A 19,656-nucleotide genomic window follows, 5' to 3' on the forward strand; every position below is an offset into this window, starting at 1 on the left:
GGTGGAAAATGGCCGCACCTGCACGCACGGTAGTGCAGCTCCAGCGAGATCTGGTTGGGAACCAGGAACATCACATCGGTCTCTAGGTCCACCACGGCCCTGGCAGCTTGTTCCTGGGTTTCAAGTCCACCCCAGGAGTTCGAGTACAGATCAAATGCATCCTGCAGGACTTTCCGACTCGTGTCCTTCGTGAATGCCTTCAGAACTCTCCGCAGGTCACGACTGTGGGACAACACTCACCATTAGTTACCATCACCAGGTGTTATCATCATCGGCCCAACATCTATCATGTGAACTTTATCATCATACCTGATATAATCAACACTCCACCTGCTGGTCTATAAGCATCCAGTGACCTCCACAAATATAAGTTTTCCAATGACAACTTAGATGACATCATAATCCTCAATGTCAACTTTATCATCATACCTGATATAATCAACACTCCACCTGCTGGTCTATAAGCATCCAGTGACCTCCACAAATCGAAGTTTTCCAATGACAACTTAGATGACATCATAATCCTCAATGTCAACTTTATCATCATACCTGATATAATCAACACTCCACCTGCTGGTCTATAAGCATCCAGTGACCTCCACAAATATAAGTTTTCCAATGACAACTTAGATGACATCATCATCCTCAATGTCAACTTTATCATCATACCTGATATAATCAACACCACCTGCTGGTCTATAAGCATCCAGTGACCTCCACAAATAGAAGTTTTCCAATGACAACTTAGATGACATCATCATCCTCAATGTCAACTTTATCATCATACCTGATATAATCAACACTCCACCTGCTGGTCTACAAGCATCCAGTGACCTCCACAAATAGAAGTTTTCCAATGACAACTTAGATGACATCATCATCCTCAATGTCAACTTTATCATCATACCTGATATAATCAACACTCCACCTGCTGGTCTATAAGCATCCAGTGACCTCCACAAATATAAGTTTTCCAATGACAACTTAGATGACATCATCATCCTCAATGTCAACTTTATCATCATACCTGATATAATCAACACTCCACCTGCTGGTCTATAAGCATCCAGTGACCTCCACAAATAGAAGTTTTCCAATGACAACTTAGATGACATCATCATCCTCAATGTCAACTTTATCATCATACCTGATATAATCAACACCACCTGCTGGTCTATAAGCATCCAGTGACCTCCACAAATAGAACTTTTCCAATGACAACTTAGATGACATCATCATCCTCAATGTCAACTTTATCATCATACCTGATATAATCAACACTCCACCTGCTGGTCTATAAGCATCCAGTGACCTCCACAAATAGAAGTTTTCCAATGACAACTTAGATGACATCATCATCCTCAATGTCAACTTTATCATCATACCTGATATAATCAACACTCCACCTGCTGGTCTATAAGCATCCAGTGACCTCCACAAATAGAAGTTTTCCAATGACAACTTAGATGACATCATCATCCTCAATGTCAACTTTATCATCATACCTGATATAATCAACACTCCACCTGCTGGTCTATAAGCATCCAGTAACCTCCACAAATAGAAGTTTTCCAATGACAACCTAGATGACATCATCATCCTCAATGTCAACTTAATCATCATATTCATACCTGATCGTCAACACTCTACCTACCGGTCGACATCATCATCAACCTCCTCCTCCACGTTCCTCAGTCGTTATCATGAGCTAACAGTGTTAGTATATTTATGTTAATGCACACTTAAAGGGTTTAAAACACTTAAGGGGGGGGAGGGGGGGGGGGGTCAGACACGTGACACCATCAAGCAATGGCGTCCCATTTACACTCTGAAAGATCGAGGTGCATTCTGGGTGAATATCTCTGTGTTTACTGTAATTTATCCCTAGTTTGTCCCCATGTTTACACTTGAAAATGGGTTTCAATGGGAATGAATATTACGTATTGTAAACAATTCATAATAGTCTTCATTTCGGACAAGTATTGTGTCTGTGAGGGAGAGGCTATTTTGGAGGGGGCATAATGACGTCATCACCTTTAATTACATGGTCCATCAACAACGTCGCCACGTCATTCAACTGAATTTACTGCTTATTGAGACATTAGTGCTGCCTTTTAATACCCGTTTGTCCCAAAACCCATGTTGATGGAGGGCACGTCCATGCCGGCAAAAAGATGTCCATCCATGTTGTTAATTCCCGAAATGATGTCGATCCCGGCCGAAAGGTGGAACAGGTTGTGTGGCTCGTCTGGCAGGAAATCTCCATCAACCACTGCACCCCATACCATAGAGTCGAGTACTGCACCTACAGATGGGGAAACAAAATTTACATTAACCACTGCACCTTATACCATGGAGTCGAGTACTGCACCTACAGATGGGGAAACAAAATTTACATTAACCACTGCACCTTATACCATGGAGTCGAGTACTGCACCTACAGATGGGGAAACAAAATTTACATTAACCACTGCACCTTATACCATGGAGTCGAGTACTGCACCTACAGATGGGGAAACAAAATTTACATTAACCACTGCACCTTATACAATGGAGTCGATTACTGCACATACAGAAAAGAGACAAAATTTACATTAACCACTGCACATTATACCATGGAGTCCATTACTGCACCTACAGATGGGGAAACAAAATTTACATTAACCACTGCACATTATACCATGGAGTCCATTACTGCACCTACAGATGGGGAAACAAAATTTACATTAACCACTGCACCTTATACCATGGAGTCCATTACTGCACATACAGAAAGAGACAAAATTTACAATAACCACTGCACCTTATACCATGGAGTCCATTACTGCACAGGCAGAAAGAGACAAAATTTACATTAACCACGGCACCTTATACAATGGAGTCGATTACTGCACATACAGAAAACAGACAAAATTTACATTAGCCACTGCACCTTATACCATTGAGTCGATTACTGCACATACAGAAAGAGACATAATTTACATTAACCACTGCACTTTATACAATGGAGTCCATTACTGCACATACAGAAAGAGACATAATATACATTAGCCACTGCACCTTATACCATTGAGTCGATTACTGCACATACACAAAGAGACATAATTTACATTAACCACTGCACCTTATACAATGGAGTCGATTACTGCACATACAGAAAACAGACAAAATTTACATTAGCCACTGCACCTTATACCATGGAGTCCATTACTGCACATACAGAAAGAGACATAATTTACATTAGCAACTGCACCTTATACCATTGAGTCGATTACTGCACATACAGGAAGGAGACAAATCCTCATTAACTACTGCACCTTATACAATAGAGTCGAGTGGTGCACCTACAGAAAGGAGACAAAATACTCATTAACTACTGCACATTATACAATAGAGTTGAGTGCTGCACATACAGAAAGGAGCCAAAATCCTCATTAACTACTGCACATTATACAATAGAGTCGAGTGCTGCACCTACAGAAAGGAGCCAACGTCATCATTAACTACTGCACATTATACAATAGAGTCGAGTGCTGCACCTACAAAAGGAGCCAACATCCTCATTAACTACTGCACATTATACAATAGAGTCGAGTGCTGCACCTACAAAAAGGAGACAAAATCCTCATTAACTACTGCACATTATACAATAGAGTCGAGTGCTGCACTTACAGAAAGGAGACAAACTCCTCATTAACTACTGCACATTATACAATGGAGTCGATTACTGCACATACAGAAAGAGACATAATTTACATTAACCACTGCACCTTATACAATGGAGTCGATTACTGCATATACAGAAAGAGACATAATTTACATTAACCACTGCACCTTATACCATGGAGTCCATTACTGCACATACAGAAAGGAGCCAAAATCCTCATTAACTACTGCACATTATACAATAGAGTCGAGTGCTGCACCTACAGAAAGGAGCCAACGTCATCATTAACTACTGCACATTATACAATAGAGTCGAGTGCTGCACCTACAAAAAGGAGCCAAAATCCTCATTAACTACTGCACATTATACAATAGAGTCGAGTGCTGTACATACAGAAAGGAGACAAAATCCTCATTAACTACTGCACATTATACAATAGAGTCGAGTGCTGCACTTACAGAAAGGAGACAAAATCCTCATTAACTACTGCACTTTATACAATGGAGTCGATTACTGCACATACAGAAAGAGACATAATTTACATTAACCACTGCACCTTATACAATGGAGTCGATTACTGCATATACAGAAAGAGACATAATTTACATTAACCACTGCACCTTATACCATGGAGTCCATTACTGCACATACAGAAAGAGACAAATTTTACATTAACCACTGCACCTTATACAATGGAGTCGATTACTGCACATACAGAAAACAGACAAAATTTACATTAGCCACTGCACATTATACCATGGAGTCCATTACTGCACATACAGAAAACAGACAAAATTTACATTAGCCACTGCACATTATACCATGGAGTCCATTACTGCACATACAGAAAGAGACATAATTTACATTAGCCACTGCACCTTATACCATTGAGTCGATTACTGCACATACAGGAAGGAGACAAAATCCTCATTAAATACTGCACATTATACAATAGAGTCGAGTGGTGCACCTACAGAAAGGAGCCAAAATACTCATTAACTACTGCACTTATACAATAGAGTCGAGTGCTGCACATACAGAAAGGAGACAAAATACTCTTTAACTACTGCACATTATACAATAGAGTTGAGTGCTGCACATACAGAAAGGAGCCAAAATCCTAATTAACTACTGCACATTATACAATAGAGTCGAGTGTTGCACCAACAGAAAGGAGCCAACGTCCTCATTAACTACTGCACATTATACAATAGAGTCGAGTGCTGCACTTACAGAAAGGAGACAAAATACTCATTAACTACTGCACATTATACAATAGAGTCGAGTGCTGCACATACAAAAAGGAGCCAAAATCCTCATTAACTACGGCACATTATACAATAGAGTCGAGTGCTGTACATACAGAAAGGAGACAAAATCCCCATTAACTACTACACATTATACAATACAGTCGAGTGCTGCACTTACAGAAAGGAGACAAAATCCTCATTAACGACTGCACATTATACAATGGAGTCGAGTGCTGCACCTACAGAAAGGAGACAAAATCCTCATTAACTACTGCACAATATACAATAGAGTCGGATGCTGCACCTACAGAAAGGAGCCAAAATCCACATTAACGACTGCACATTATACAATAGGGTCGAGTGCTGCACATACAGAAAGGAGACAAAATCCTAATTAACTACTGCACATTATACAATAGAGTAGAGTGCTGCACATACAGAAAGGAGCCAAAATCCTCATTAACTACTGCACATTATACAATAGTGTTGAGTGCTGCACATACATAAAGGAGACAAAATCATCATTAACTACTGCACATTATACAATAGGGTAGAGTGCTGCACCTACAGAAAGGAGACAAAATCCTCATTAACTACTGCACATTATACAATAGAGTCGAGTGCTACACCTACAGCAAGGAGACAAAATCCTCATTAACTACTGCACATTATACAATAGAGTAGAGTGCTGCACCTACAGAAAGGAGAGAAAATCCTCATTAACTACTGCACATTATACAATAGAGTAGAGTGCTGCACCCACAGAGAGGAGACAACATCTACATTACCTACTGCACCTCAGACGATAGAGTCGAGTGCTGCACCTACAGAAAGGAGACAAAATCCTCATTAACTACTGCACATTATACAATAGAGTCGAGTGCTGTACCTACAGCAAGAAGCCAAAATCCTCATTAACTACTGCACCTTAGACGATAGCGTCGAGTGATGCACATACAGAAAAGAGACAAAATCCTCATTAACTACTGCACATTAAACAATAGTCGAGTGGTGCACCCACAGAAAGGAGACAAAATCCTCATTAACTACTGCACATTATACAATAGAGTCGAGTGCTGCACCTACAGAAAGGAGACAAAATACTCATTAACTACGGCACATTATGCAATAGAGTGGAGTGCTGCACATACAGAAAGGAGACAAAATCCTCGTTAACTACTGCACATCATACAATAGAGTCGAGTGCTGCACATACAGAAAGGAGACAAAATCCTCAAACTACTGCACATTATACAATGGAGTCGAGTGCTGCACATACAGAAATGAGACAAGATCCTCATTGACTACTGCACATTATACAATAGTCGAGTGCTGCACCTACAGAAAGGAGACAACATCTTCATTAACTACTGCACATTATACAATAGAGTCGAGTGCTGCACCTACAGAAATGAGACAAGATCCTCATTAACGACTGCACATTATACAATAGAGTCGAGTGCTGCACCTACAGCAAGGAGACAACATCTACATTACCTACCGCACCTTAGACGATAGAGTTGACCACTGCACAGATAGAAAGGAGACAAAATCCTCATTAACTACTGCACATTATACAATAGAGTCGAGTGCTGCACATACAGAAAGGAGACAAAATCCTCATTAACTACTGCACATTATACAATAGAGTATCGAGTGGTGCACCTACAGACAGGAGACAAAATCCTCATTAACTACTGCACATTATACAATAGAGTCGATTGCTGCACATATAGATGGGGAAAGAAAATTTACATTAACCACTGCACCTCATACCATGGAGTCGATTACTGCACATACAGGAAGGAGACAAAATCCTCATTAACTACTGCACCTTAGACGATAGAGTCGAATGCTGCACCTACAGACAGGAGCCAAAATCCTCATTAACTACTGCACTTATACAATAGAGTCGAGTGCTGCACATACATAAAGGAGACAAAATCCTCATTAACTACGGCACATTATACAATAGTCGAGTGCTGCACATACAGAAAGGAGCCAAAATCCTCATTAACTACTGCACATTATACAATAGAGTCGAGTGCTGCACCTACAGAAAGGAGACAACATCTACATTACCTACTGCACCTTAGACGATAGAGTCGACTACTGGACATACAGAAAGGAGACAAAATCCTCATTAACTACTGCACATTATACAATAGAGTCGAGTGCTGCACATACAAAAGGAGGCAAAATCCTCATTAACTACTGCACATTATACAATAGAGTCGAGTGGTGCACCTACAGAAAGGAGACAACATCCTCATTAACTACTGCACATTATACAATAGATTCACGTGCTGCACCTACAGAAAGGAGACAAAATACTCATTAACTACTGCACATTATACAATAGAGTCAAGTGCTGCACATACAGAAAGGAGACAACATCTACAATACCTACTGCACCTTCGACGATAGAGTCGACTAATGCACATATAGAAAGGAGACAAAATCCTCATTAACTACTGCACATTATACAATAGAGTCGAGTGCTGCACAAACAGAAAGGAGAAACATCCTCATTAACTACTGCACATTATAAAATATAGTAGAGTGCTGCACATACAGAAAGGAGAACAATCCTCATTAACTACTGCACATTATAAAATAGAGTCGAGTGCTGCACATACAGAAAGGAGAAAACCCTCATTAACTTCTGCACATTATACAATATAGTCGAGTGCTGCACCTACAGATGGGGAAAGAAAATTTACATTAACCACTGCACCTGATACCATGGAGTCGATTACTGCACATACAGAAAGGAGCCAAAATCCTCATTAACTACTGCACATTATACAATAGAGTCGAGTGCTGCACACACAGAAAAGAGACAACCTCCTCATTAACTACTGCACATAATACAATAGAGTCGAGTGCTGCACATACAGAGAGGAGACAAAATCTACATAAACTACTGCACTTATACCATGGAGTCGATGACTGCATGTACAGATGGGGAGACAAAATCTACATTATACCACTGCACATTATACCATGGAGTCGATTACTGCACCTGCAGCTAGGAAACAACATCTACATTAACCACTGCACCTCATACCATGGGGTCGAGTACTGCACCTACAGAAAGGAGACAATGCCCATGGACAAGCCATGTGCGAATAATTTTATTCATCTCTGGGACAAGTATAAAGGGTTAATTGAGGGGGAAATGTTAGGACAATCATCCTTCGAATGTCCAATGTCCATACTTGGAAAGAGAACGTTATGGATGACAGATCGTCGGTGCTGCCCAAATGATCTTTTGACAAGGATTTTACTGGGCTGTTTGCAGTTGCCTTGGCAGCAGTCAGGGCAAGAATTTGTCATTTATTCAGTTTGTCGGCGATAACTCGCCTACAGTTCACACCATGCGATCTTTAACGTCCACTAACTAATGCTCGCAGATGGGTCACCCGGCTTAAAGTCCATCCGAGGAACGGCGCACGCCATGTCTGCTCAGCACCAGTCCAAGGGTTTGTAGTTTGGCCAAGAAGAGAAACCAGATTAAAACAGGTGCAACATTGTGTCGGACAGGACATTCATATCTTCTTTTAGCTTTTGCCATCGAGCAAACGTATATGATGTTTGTTAGTTGTATGTTGATCACTCCGGTTTGTGTGTGTGTTTGTCTGTCCGCTCACTTATACTTGCCTACAGGTCACAATTGTAAACCGATCTTCACGAAACTTCACCAAAGGGTAGGGTTTGTGGTCCGACAAAATCCTATATATTTTTGATGGCAAAGGTCAAAAGGTCAACATAGGCCAAAGGTCAACGACTTTTTTTCCAAATTTCTAAAATCCTCAATTTTTATCCGATTAACTTGAAATTTTAATAGGATTTACATATCGGCTAAATGAATTCAACCACCACCTATTTTTTAAATCAGCGTCGGCCAATAGGTCAACATAGGCCAAAGGTCAACAACAATTTCAAATTTAAAAAATCCTCAATTTTCATCTGATTGACTTCAATTTAAATAGGATTTACATATCGGCTAACTGAATTCAACTCCCAACTTTTTACATTAGCGTAGGCCAAAAGGTCAACATAGGCCAAAGGTCAAAGACTTTTTTAGAGTTTCTAAAATCCCAAATTTACATCCGATTGACTTGAAATTTGAATGGCATTTCCATATCAGCAAACTGAATTCAACCACCAACTATTTTTGAGATCAACAGAGACCAAAAGGTAAACATAGGCCAAATTTCTAAAATTGTCAATTTTCATCCAATTAACTTAAAATTTGAAGACGATTTGCATATCAGGTCACTGAATTCAACCACTTATTATTTTTGAGGTAAAAAGGATGCTCTACTGAGTGCCATTTAACTTTGTTCTCTTTTGCCAAGTGTCACTCTATGAGTGATTTTTCATATGTTTTTTGTTTGTGACCAAAACGTCTTCTTCATATAAAATTAACACACAAAACACATTCCGTGTACTCTTAATTACGTAATGTTGGGATATGCCTTTTGACCCTTTTGACTGCTGGGACCCCTCAGACCTTTGATGACCCTTTAAGTCCCCCAAGATCCTTAAGACCATCAAGACCCCCGAAGACCCAAAATACCTTTAAAGACTGCAAAGACCCAAAATACCATGAAGACCGTGAATACCCAAAATACCCTTGAAGACCCAAAGGACCCAAAATACCCTGAAACCCCAAAATACCCCGAAATACCAAAGCCCCAAAACAACCAAAAGACCTATAAGACCCCAAAGACCCAAAATACCCCAAATATCCTTAAAGACTTGGAGGAACCAAAAGACCATTCAGATCCAAAAGACCCTGAAAATCGCAAAGACCCTGAAGACCCAAAAATCCCCAAAGACCCAAAATACCCTTAAAGGCCCAGAGGATACAAAAGACCCTCAAGACCCAAATGGCCCCAAAGACCCAAACCACCTTGAAGACCCAAAAAACCCTGAAGACCCCAAAGACCCCCAAATAACCAAAAGACCCGAAAGACCCAGAGGAACCAAAAAACCCTGAAGACCCAAAAGCCCCTGAAGACCACGAAGACCCCAGAGACCCCAAAGACCCAAAATACCCCAAAGTCCCAAAATACCCTTAAAGGCCCAGAGGATCCAAAAGACCCCAAATATCCAAAATACCACAAATACCAAAAGACCCGGAAGACCCAAAACACCCCGAAGACCCAAAACACCCCGAAGACCCAAAACACCCTGAAGACCCAAAACACCCTTAAAGACACCGAAGACCCCAAAGACCCAAAATACCCCAAAGGCCCAAATACCGAAAATACCCTTAAAGACCCAAAAGGCCCCAAAGTTCCTGAAGACCCTTAAATACCCTGAAGACCCAAAAGACCCAAAATACCCTGAATACCCAAAACACCCTGAAAATCCAAAAGACCTTTAAAGACTCTGAAGAACCAAAATACACCAAAGACCTTTAAAGACCCAGAGGAACCAAATGACCCAAAATACCCCGAAGACCCAAAATACCCTGAAGACCAAAAAGTCCCTGAAGACTTAATTTTGGCCGCTTTCTCCCACCATCCCCTCATCACTATCCACCCCATTCTCCCCCTATCCCTCCACCATTCCTGCCATCCCTCACTCCCTGAGAAAGCAGACATGGTCAAAGATGCCTATCCCTCTGAAACGACGTGTTGTGAGGTGCAGGGAGCACGCCGAGTCACACGAGTGGAAACAACATAACTGTTTAGAGGGAATCAGATGGAGATAACATCATGGCACACAGGTATTGTACCGGTCAAACTGGGGATCTTGAGTTTGATGGCCATTACGATGGCATTGGGGTCAGTGATGCGCAAGCAGTTGATGAGTGCGGCACTGTCTGCAGTAGGACAGCCAACACTCTTGGCCACCTCTTCGGCCCAATGTCGAGGGGTTTTCTGCAGGAGCCAAGGATTCAGAGCTGATCCGCTCTGCGCAATGACGCGCTTAAATAGACCCTTACTGTGAGGTGAAAGCATCTGAGGTTGGGGGGAAATATAGGGGTGAGTGGAGATCAGATCAGGATGCATCATGCAGCAAAAACATACACACAAACACACACACACACACACACACACACACATGCACTGACACACACACATACACACACACAAACACACACACTGACACACATACACACACACACACACACACACACACTGACAAACACACACACACACACACACACACACACACACACACACACACACACACACACACACACACACACTGACACATACATGTAGGGCTTGAGATCCACCTCCCCCTTTGTGTTTTCTACTGTTTGACCAATTACCAAGTATAACCAATTATATGTTTTGTTTTGATTAATTGCTGTATCCTTTTAATACTTCTATTCCTTTCATATCCTTTGGAAACTTGTTATATCCTTATAAAGAATTATATGCTTTGTAAAGCCCAGGCCTGTGATGGCATAATCCCTTACTCTGTGGAAATCCAACTGTGCCCTTTCCTATGGCCTTGGTTGCAAGCTGCTATCTTTCTAGCCTCCCACAGACTTTGTCAATTTCCTTCATGTTGGCATATTTACGACTGTCCACTCCCTCTATACTTTCCCAACCAAAGGACTTATGTTACATTACTTTGTCTGTTATGCCTTTTAAGGATTATATACTTTGTGTGACTTTATGCCTTGTGATGGCATGTTCTCTTTTACTGTCGAAATCCAGATTGTGTTCCCATACTGTTGTCTCAGCTGCAGCTGTTATACTCCTCCAAGTTCTCAATATTCTCCTTGTTGACAGCTTTATGGCTGTCCACTCCTTAACTCCTTGTACTTTCCCTTCAAGCCTCAATGACTGTCCCTTCAAGCTTCAGTGATTATGTTGTCAACATGTTACTTCATACTACTGGCCATAGACTTTATTAGGGCATAACCCTTGCCTGGCCTCAAACTTCCTTAACTAACTGAATAACAGGAAGGGACTATTGTGGGGGCCATATGGGTTCACCCCTTGTCTCCTATCCTGATGTTAAACCACACCTCTATATTTCATATATATAATGAAGCCCTGTTCGAACCTTTTTGGAGCATCTGTTGAGTAGTTGATCATTGTGAGCTTCTGTTCGACCGTTTTTCTCTCCACAGCCTGTGGACTGACGAATCCAATAAATATATCAGTTGTTCCTTCTCTCAGTCTCGAGTCCTGAGTCTACAATCCGACAATTGGTGGCAGCGGTGGGATCAGTCCGGCAGTCCGGGACGCGGGTCCAGGCGAGTGAGTGGAGAGGCCAGCTGGCTCGATCCGGGTCAGGTGAGCTTTGGTTTTCTTTTGTTTTTCCTTTATAGACTGGGGGTCAGTCCAAATTGTTACCCACTCTCTCGTTCGGTGCCATTTGTTCCGTTCCCTGTGTTGAGCCTGATCCCAGAACCAAATTTAAAAACGGACCACTTGGGTCTCGGAGCAACTGACTGTTTATGGATCCATCGGGTAACGTTATGGGACGGGAGTAAGGTGCCCCAAGAGGGCGCACGAGGGTAGGAAATAGATTGGTATCGTAAGTAAGGTTAGAAGCGTCATAAGGACGTAGGACGCCCGGAAAGTAAGGTACAGTTAGCATAGGGAGGGAAGAGTGAGACTAGGCAGCCGTAACCCATGTAGGCGGACGAACCTCTCGGGAATAAGGCAACGTCAATAAACCAAATTTTCCTAGGATGGGTAATAAAGCTGTGAAGGCGGGCGAGCCTCTCAGAAATACCCCAGCATATTTTATGTTTAAAAGGCATGGTTATGCCGCTGCGAGACCAGGAAAGGGATGGGCTGCGCTGACTAAGGGCCTGGGCGAACCATGGCCCGAAGAAGGGTCTTTCGCGCTGGAGAAATTGGACGCGCTGTATAGGGCATTAGATAAGTTAGAACAGGAAAAGAAACACTTTCCGCCCGGCTATTGGAAAGTTTTTAGTTGGTGGAAGGAGGAGGCATTGAAGCGACAGGCAAGGTCGAGACAGGCCAGCCTGGCAGGTGAAGTATCAAAGATAAAGGGCCTGAGGAAGCAGGCGAACAAATTGCAGGATAAGGCGATTAAGGAAATAGATAGACAAGCCAACGCGCGACTGATGCCGCTCGTTGAAGATCCAGGCCCCGCGGTAGGGGAGGTAGTGACCAACCTACCCTCCCCAGCCCCAGACCTGAGCCCTGTCCCAGGGTCTCAGGCACCACCTTCCCTTTCCGCGCCCCTGCTACCTCCTCCCTGCAACCCCGCTACCATCGCACCCCAGCTACCCCAGGGGCCGAAACCCCACGGCACCAAATTAATAACCCCCCAGAACCGTCTGAGTCCGAATAATCCGTTTACACAACAAGGGACCGACGGGACGGATAATGGGACCGACATCGCAGGGTTCCCGCCACCAATGGGACAGGAAGGGCTATACCCCTCACTGGTAGGTTACAGTGGGAACAAGACCCCCCAAACTGCCACCGGAACGTACAGTCTATATCCCCCACTGAAGGAATGTCAGGAAATAACAGAGGAAAAAAAATTTGTGCCCCTTACAAGTTATCGGAGTCAATGGACAAGGTCAAGGGGTCCGAGAAAGGGTACCATGGAAAGAATCCGCTTTAACGGTAATGCGGGAAAGGATTCAACATTTGCTTATCGATGACCCATGACAGATAGTACCAACCATGTCGAATTGGATTTTAGCCGGCGGTTGCGACTATCGAGACATAACCCATATGGGAGTATCTGTGCTCCCACCCAAAGTATGGCTAGACAAAGAGTACAGTGGCCGATGGCGGATCCAAGGGCGGCAGGACCGGGCCAGATAACACAAGTACAATGGGAGGATCTAAAGGTCCGGTTGCTAGAGTCCATTGAGCTGGCGCTGTTGCCAGCAGGAGGTCCGGATTGGGGAAAGATCGGGGCCATAAAACAAAAGGCAGGAGAATCAATTGGAGATTATCGGGAAAGGTTGGAAAAGGCCATCACACGCTGGGGAGGACTGGGTCCGATGCAGCTGGCAGGACTACCCCAACCATTGGTAAACCAATATTTGATAGAGGGGCTCCGGCCGGCATTAAAGAAACAGGTACAGTCCGTCCTTTTCGGCTGGAAGGGAATGACAACCAACGATTTATGCGACAAGTTGGAACAATGCCCAGGCTCCTCTTTGGAGGAAAGGAAGGACATTAAGGAGGAAATACTGCAAATGTATGTCCAGGAGAAACGGGTCCAACTTAGTCAAGATAAGAAGAAAAATCGGCAACACGTACGCGCTAACTATCAGCATCAGAATTGGAGGGCGGGTCTCCATAACAACCGCGAACGACAAACCGGAGATTGGCCCACCTATAGAGGCAATTCTCCCAATGGAGAGTGGATTTGTGATGGGGAAGACCGATGTGATGCATATGTCGACGATAATGGACAAATCGACATGGACAAGGCTAGACAGCAATTTCCTACACAATGGACACTACCCCCTCCTCCTCCCCCTCCTCCTCAAAACCCTCAAATTTGGATCGTACAAGGGCCCCCTCCCCAAGATTGGCACCCACCAGGACCCCCTTCCCAAAACTATGGACCACCCCCCAATCATTGGACACAGAATGGAACTAAGGGGACCTGGGCCCCGCCTCAGGGCCAGCCACAATGGCAACAAGTAAACCCGTCACAGTGGGGGCCGCCAAACCGATGGCTGGGTGGGCGGCGTGGCGTAGATGGGCAACCCGTGCTCTCCGCTCCGCCGTTTCCGCAGGAACCATGCTTCCATTGCAAGCAATCGGGACACTGGAGATGCGAATGCCCAAATGCCCATAAAGGGTTTCCGCCCCAGGGCCATCGTGCGGCCTATTGACGGGACGCCAGCGGGCCGCCCAAGGAGTGTCCCCTCTTGACTATGACGACGACAGAGGAACCGACCATGACCTTGGACGTGGACGGGCAACAATTAGATTTTCTTGTCGATACAGGGGCGACCCACAGTACAATTAATGAAGGGCAATTGCCATCCTTGCGCCCCACTAGAAAAAACGTTCAAATAATGGGCGTTTCAGGGTTACCCCAAGCGCTTCCTATTTCGGAGGAGGTGCGAGTAACATGCGGCCCGCTAGAGGCCAAACATGCTTTCTTAATGACCACTACCGCCCCGACGAATTTGTTGGGACGGGATTTGCTTTGCCGTTTGGGCTGTCAAATTTCATGTACAGAGCAGGGAGTTTTCGTAGATGTCGCGGAATCTAAACGCGACTTGTTGATGATGGCATTGTCTCGTCCAGGCCCCACCGCATATTGGTGGCGCTTGGACGAAGGGGCTCTAGCCACTTGGATACACGTTGTGGACCAGGTGGGCTTGGAGAACCAGTGCGTGCGCGATTGGCTACAATTACACCGAATTTCAATAGAACACATAAAGGACAATCCGGCCCACTGCACGGCCTATTACGACGTACAGGGTGCGGACGAAGACTATCGAGAGAGGGTTAAGGAAGCACTGGGTAAGCAAACGTCCCTATACTTATCACGCATATGGATCGGCTGCGAGGGAATAGGTATCGAGGTAATCCTGTCCGCGGATCAGCGTAAGTTGACCCAATACCCGGCCGGAGTGGTCGCCCATGTTACCCTCACTACTGCCAAGGGGTGGCCGTCGGAAAGTATAGGCTGGATGGTCGGGAGATTGCAGGAAACTCCGTTTCATGGGTATTGGTTTAAGGAGGGACATTGGACTGTGAGACAGCTCGAGAACAGCGAAGGGTACGTGATTGAAATTAAGAGACAACAGAGGGACGGAGTGTTCAAAGAGGCAACCCTGCCCCCTAAGGGCAACTATGTCATGCGAGCGGTGCTTACGGACCCGGGTGAGTCAGACGACCTCCTGGTGGAGGTGCCGGCCAAATTGTGGTCTCGATGGGACGACGAGGTCGGACGGATGCGAGACGCCGAACCTCTAGTGATATCAGTGCAGCCGGGGATGCGCTTGCCAAACGTGAAACAATATAAGCTACGACCCGAGGCTGACGTGGGCATAGCACCAGTAATCCAATCCCTGGTGGAGCAGAAAATAATTGTGGAAACTAACAGCCCATGCAACACACCAATTCTGCCAGTGAAAAAGCCAACGAAAAATAAATGGAGATTTGTACAGGATCTAAAGGAGGTGAACAAGGTGATACAAGGCATACACCCACTGGTGCCAAATGCAGAGGCCCTTATGATGTCAATTCCGCCGGACGCAACATACTTCACGGTTATTGACCTTTGTTCTGCATTTTTCTCTGTGCCCATCATGCTCGAATCACAGTATTTGTTCGCATTCACCCACAGAGGAAGGCAGTATACTTGGACAGTGTTACCCCAGGGGTTTTCAGACAGCCCCACTCTGTTTTCCCGGGCACTGCACCACGACCTGGCGGATGTGGAATTGAAGGGAGGGTCAGTGTTGTTGCAATACATTGACAACTCGTTGATTTGTTCCCCGTCTAAGGAGGCGTGCGAAAAGGACTCCATGGCCCTATTAAAGGCCTTGGCGGCCAAAGGCCACAAAGTAGGCAGGCCTAAGCTCCAATTTGTGCGGAAGGTTGTAACTTACTTGGGTCCGCCATTTCGCATGGGAAACGGGAATTGGATGCCGGACGAGTAACCGCTATCATGGAGATACCGCGTCCGCGCACGCAACGGCAAATGCTGCGTTTCCTAGGTATGATGGGATACTGCTGCACTTGGATAATTGATTTTGCGCTGCTGGCTAAACCACTGTACGAGGCTACTAAATCAAGCACCCCACGACAATTGGAATGGACGGATGATTTGAAGCGATGTTTCGAGGGTCTGAAAAGGGCGTTGGATACGGCACCGTCATTAGGACTCCCAGATTATGCGAACCATTTACCCTTTACACTCACGCAGTGGGGGGTTTCGCCCAGTCCGTCATGACGCAGACTCATGGGGACAAGGAGCGACCGGTGGCCTACTTCAGTAAAAAATTAGACCCGGTTGAACAAGGATTTCTGGTGTGCCTGCAAGCCGTGGCAGCAGCCAGGTAAGCAGTAGAAAGAACAGCGGACATTGTAATGGGCCACGCGGTAACGTTACGGGTACCGCATTGCGTCACTTCGCTGTTGTTACAGCGAAACACACAGCATTTGTCTAACACCAGATTAATGCAATACGAATCCGCTCTGATCAGCGCGGCCAATGTCACGATTGAACGTTGCACGACACTCAACCCAGCCTCACTGATGCCCACCCCTGAGGAGGGTGAACCCCATGTGTGCGCTGACGTCGTACAGCTAGTCTCCACGGTGCGGCCAGATTTGAAGGACAATCCCCTGGACTACCCCGATTGTACATATTATGTCGATGGATCAGCTAGGCGTGCATGGGACGGCTTTCTGTTATCCGGGTACGTTGTGTGCTCAGATAACGAGACGGTAGAAAGCAGGCGTCTTCCACCTACATTTTCCGCACAGCAGGCGGAGCTGTGCGCCTTGACCAGGGCTTGCAGCTTGGCGGAAGGCCTTGCCGTCAACATTTACACGGATTCGGCCTACGCACACGAGGTAGTCCACGACAAAGGAGCAATTTGGAAGATGCGAGGTTTCCTCACATCTGCAGGTTCGGTGATAAAGAATGGCGCATTAGTGGAAGGGCTCCTCCAGAGCATTTTGCTTCCCCGCGCTATCGCGGTGATAAAATGTCGCGGCCATCAAAGGGTGGACACTGACATTGCTCGGGGCAACGCAAGGGCAGATGAGGCGGCAGGGAAAGCCGCCAATCAACAGACAGGACATAACATGCCGATGGTAACACGGGCAAAGGGAGCGCTCGCACAGATTGTTGACATACCAACTTTAGGGCCGTCTGCTATGCCAACTAAAGACGACATCCTAAGTTTGCAAAACGCTGCGACAACGGCCGAACATGAAGACTGGATAAAACGAGGGGCGATACGCCCCGGGCCAGGGGAGATGTGGACCCTTGACAGGAAACCTATAGCACCCCAGGACTTACTGCCTTGGCTGGCACGCATGGCACATCAAAGTGGTCATGTGTGCCAGAGGGGGGTGATGGGACAGATAAACTATACTTGGGCAGCACCGGGTTTATCACGGATTGTATCCGAAGTGTGCCAACAACACAATAGAGGGGCACCGCCAAGGCACGCACACAACTGGGGCCGCCCCCCGCCGATCGGGCCGTTCACAAATATCGAGTTCGATTTCACGGAAATGGAACCAAGCATGTCATTTCGCTACGTGTTGGTGATCGTAGATACATTCACCAAATGGGTTGAGGCCTACCCATGTGTCAAGTCCGATGCCCCGACAGTAGTGAAGCGCCTCATGCGGGATTTCATGTGTAGGTATGGAATTCCCCATAATTTCTTCAGACCAAGGGGGCCACTTCACGGGGAAGGTGATCACGGGCATCCTGAAGGCGTTGGGCGTGAAACAATCCTTCCATTGCGTTTACCATCCACAGTCGGCGGGACTTGTGGAACGAACAAATAAGACTTTAAAAAATAAATTAGCGAAACTTTGCGCAGATACAGGCTTGAAGTGGCCGGAAGCTCTCCCGCTTGCATTGATGAGCATCCGTTCCACCCCTGGTCGCACTACGGGTCTTTCCCCCACGAAATATTGATGGGACGGCCTATGAGTTTGCCCGTCTCAGCTCCGATGGACATGTCCAACTTTGAATTGCCTGTGATGGATGACATGCTTTTAAGAGTTTGCATAGGATTGTCCAACGTGGCGCGCAGCATCCACGCTCGAGTACGAGAGGCGCTGCCCGAACCAATAGGCCACGCCATCCACGACTTCCACGCCGGCGACTGGGTGCTCGTCAAGCACTTCACCTGCAAGGCCGCTTTGGAGCCAAGGTGGAAGGGACCGTTCCAGGTGCTACTGACCACACCAACGGCGGTCTTCTGCGAGGGTAAGCCTTCGTGGATTCACGCCACCCATTGTAAGTTATCCATTCCCGCACCACAGGCCACACCAGACACCACACCCCACACTGACCAAGACAATGCACCTTTTGGGGCACTACCGTCTCCCTAGGGCGGCAGCGATGGTCATGGTGACGGGAATCCTGGGTAGCTGCCTGAAAAACCCTGCCAAAGATAGGCTTTTTAACTTTAAACCACTGAGAGAGGACCTCCCCAAATACCCAGGACCCGACAACTTCTCGTTATTTAAACTTTACCCCGTCAAATACATAACGGCTCCCCGGGGACAGGGGATAGCGGTAAATTGCTGTAAATTGGAGACAAACTTCAAGTGGTTATCTGTAAAATGGATGGAAGCCATGGTGGTACACAATAGGACACCACAGGCACGCATGACAACACCACGCATAGTCCTAACTAAAATTAGAAAGGTGGAAAACGGAACATTTACAGGGGTCGTGAGCAGTCACGCCGCCGCAGGATATCAATGGGGCACGGGCATCGACAATACTACCCTCCTACTGACGCATGCCCTCGTTGGCCCAGACACAACAATAATACTGGAATGTGGAATATCCCCCCCCCCCCCCCCCCCGCACGCTGATCAAAAGGAACAAAAAACGAAAACAAACCAAACACCAATTCCGGCCTAGTTGCGCCGTATAGGTCATTAAACCCCCTCCTGCCCAGGAAGTAAGGAAGGAGCCAGAGGAAAACACATACTGGAAGGTAGCACGACACATGGCCATAGCACAAAATAGGACACGATGTTGGATGTGTATGCATTTTCCCCACGCCAGCACTACCGGAATACCAATGGTAGT

The 19,656-nt window shown here is 45.7% G+C and overlaps 1 protein-coding gene across 1 annotated transcript in view; it reads right to left on the reverse strand.

Moving 5' to 3' along the window:
- Positions 1-19,656, reverse strand: part of CEL (carboxyl ester lipase) — a 79,860-nt gene that overhangs the window by 38,882 nt on the left and 21,322 nt on the right. Inside the window, exons 6-8 of the mRNA XM_068104360.2 lie at positions 10,670-10,895; positions 2,122-2,305; positions 19-222 (exon numbers count right to left, since the gene is read on the reverse strand). Coding sequence (XP_067960461.2) covers positions 19-222; positions 2,122-2,305; positions 10,670-10,895 — 614 coding nt within the window. The remainder of the gene's footprint in view (positions 1-18; positions 223-2,121; positions 2,306-10,669; positions 10,896-19,656) is intronic.

This window comes from Myxine glutinosa, chromosome 13 (assembly GCF_964187855.1).
Source record: "Myxine glutinosa chromosome 13, kmMyxGlut1.1, whole genome shotgun sequence".
NCBI lineage: Eukaryota > Metazoa > Chordata > Myxini > Myxiniformes > Myxinidae > Myxine > Myxine glutinosa.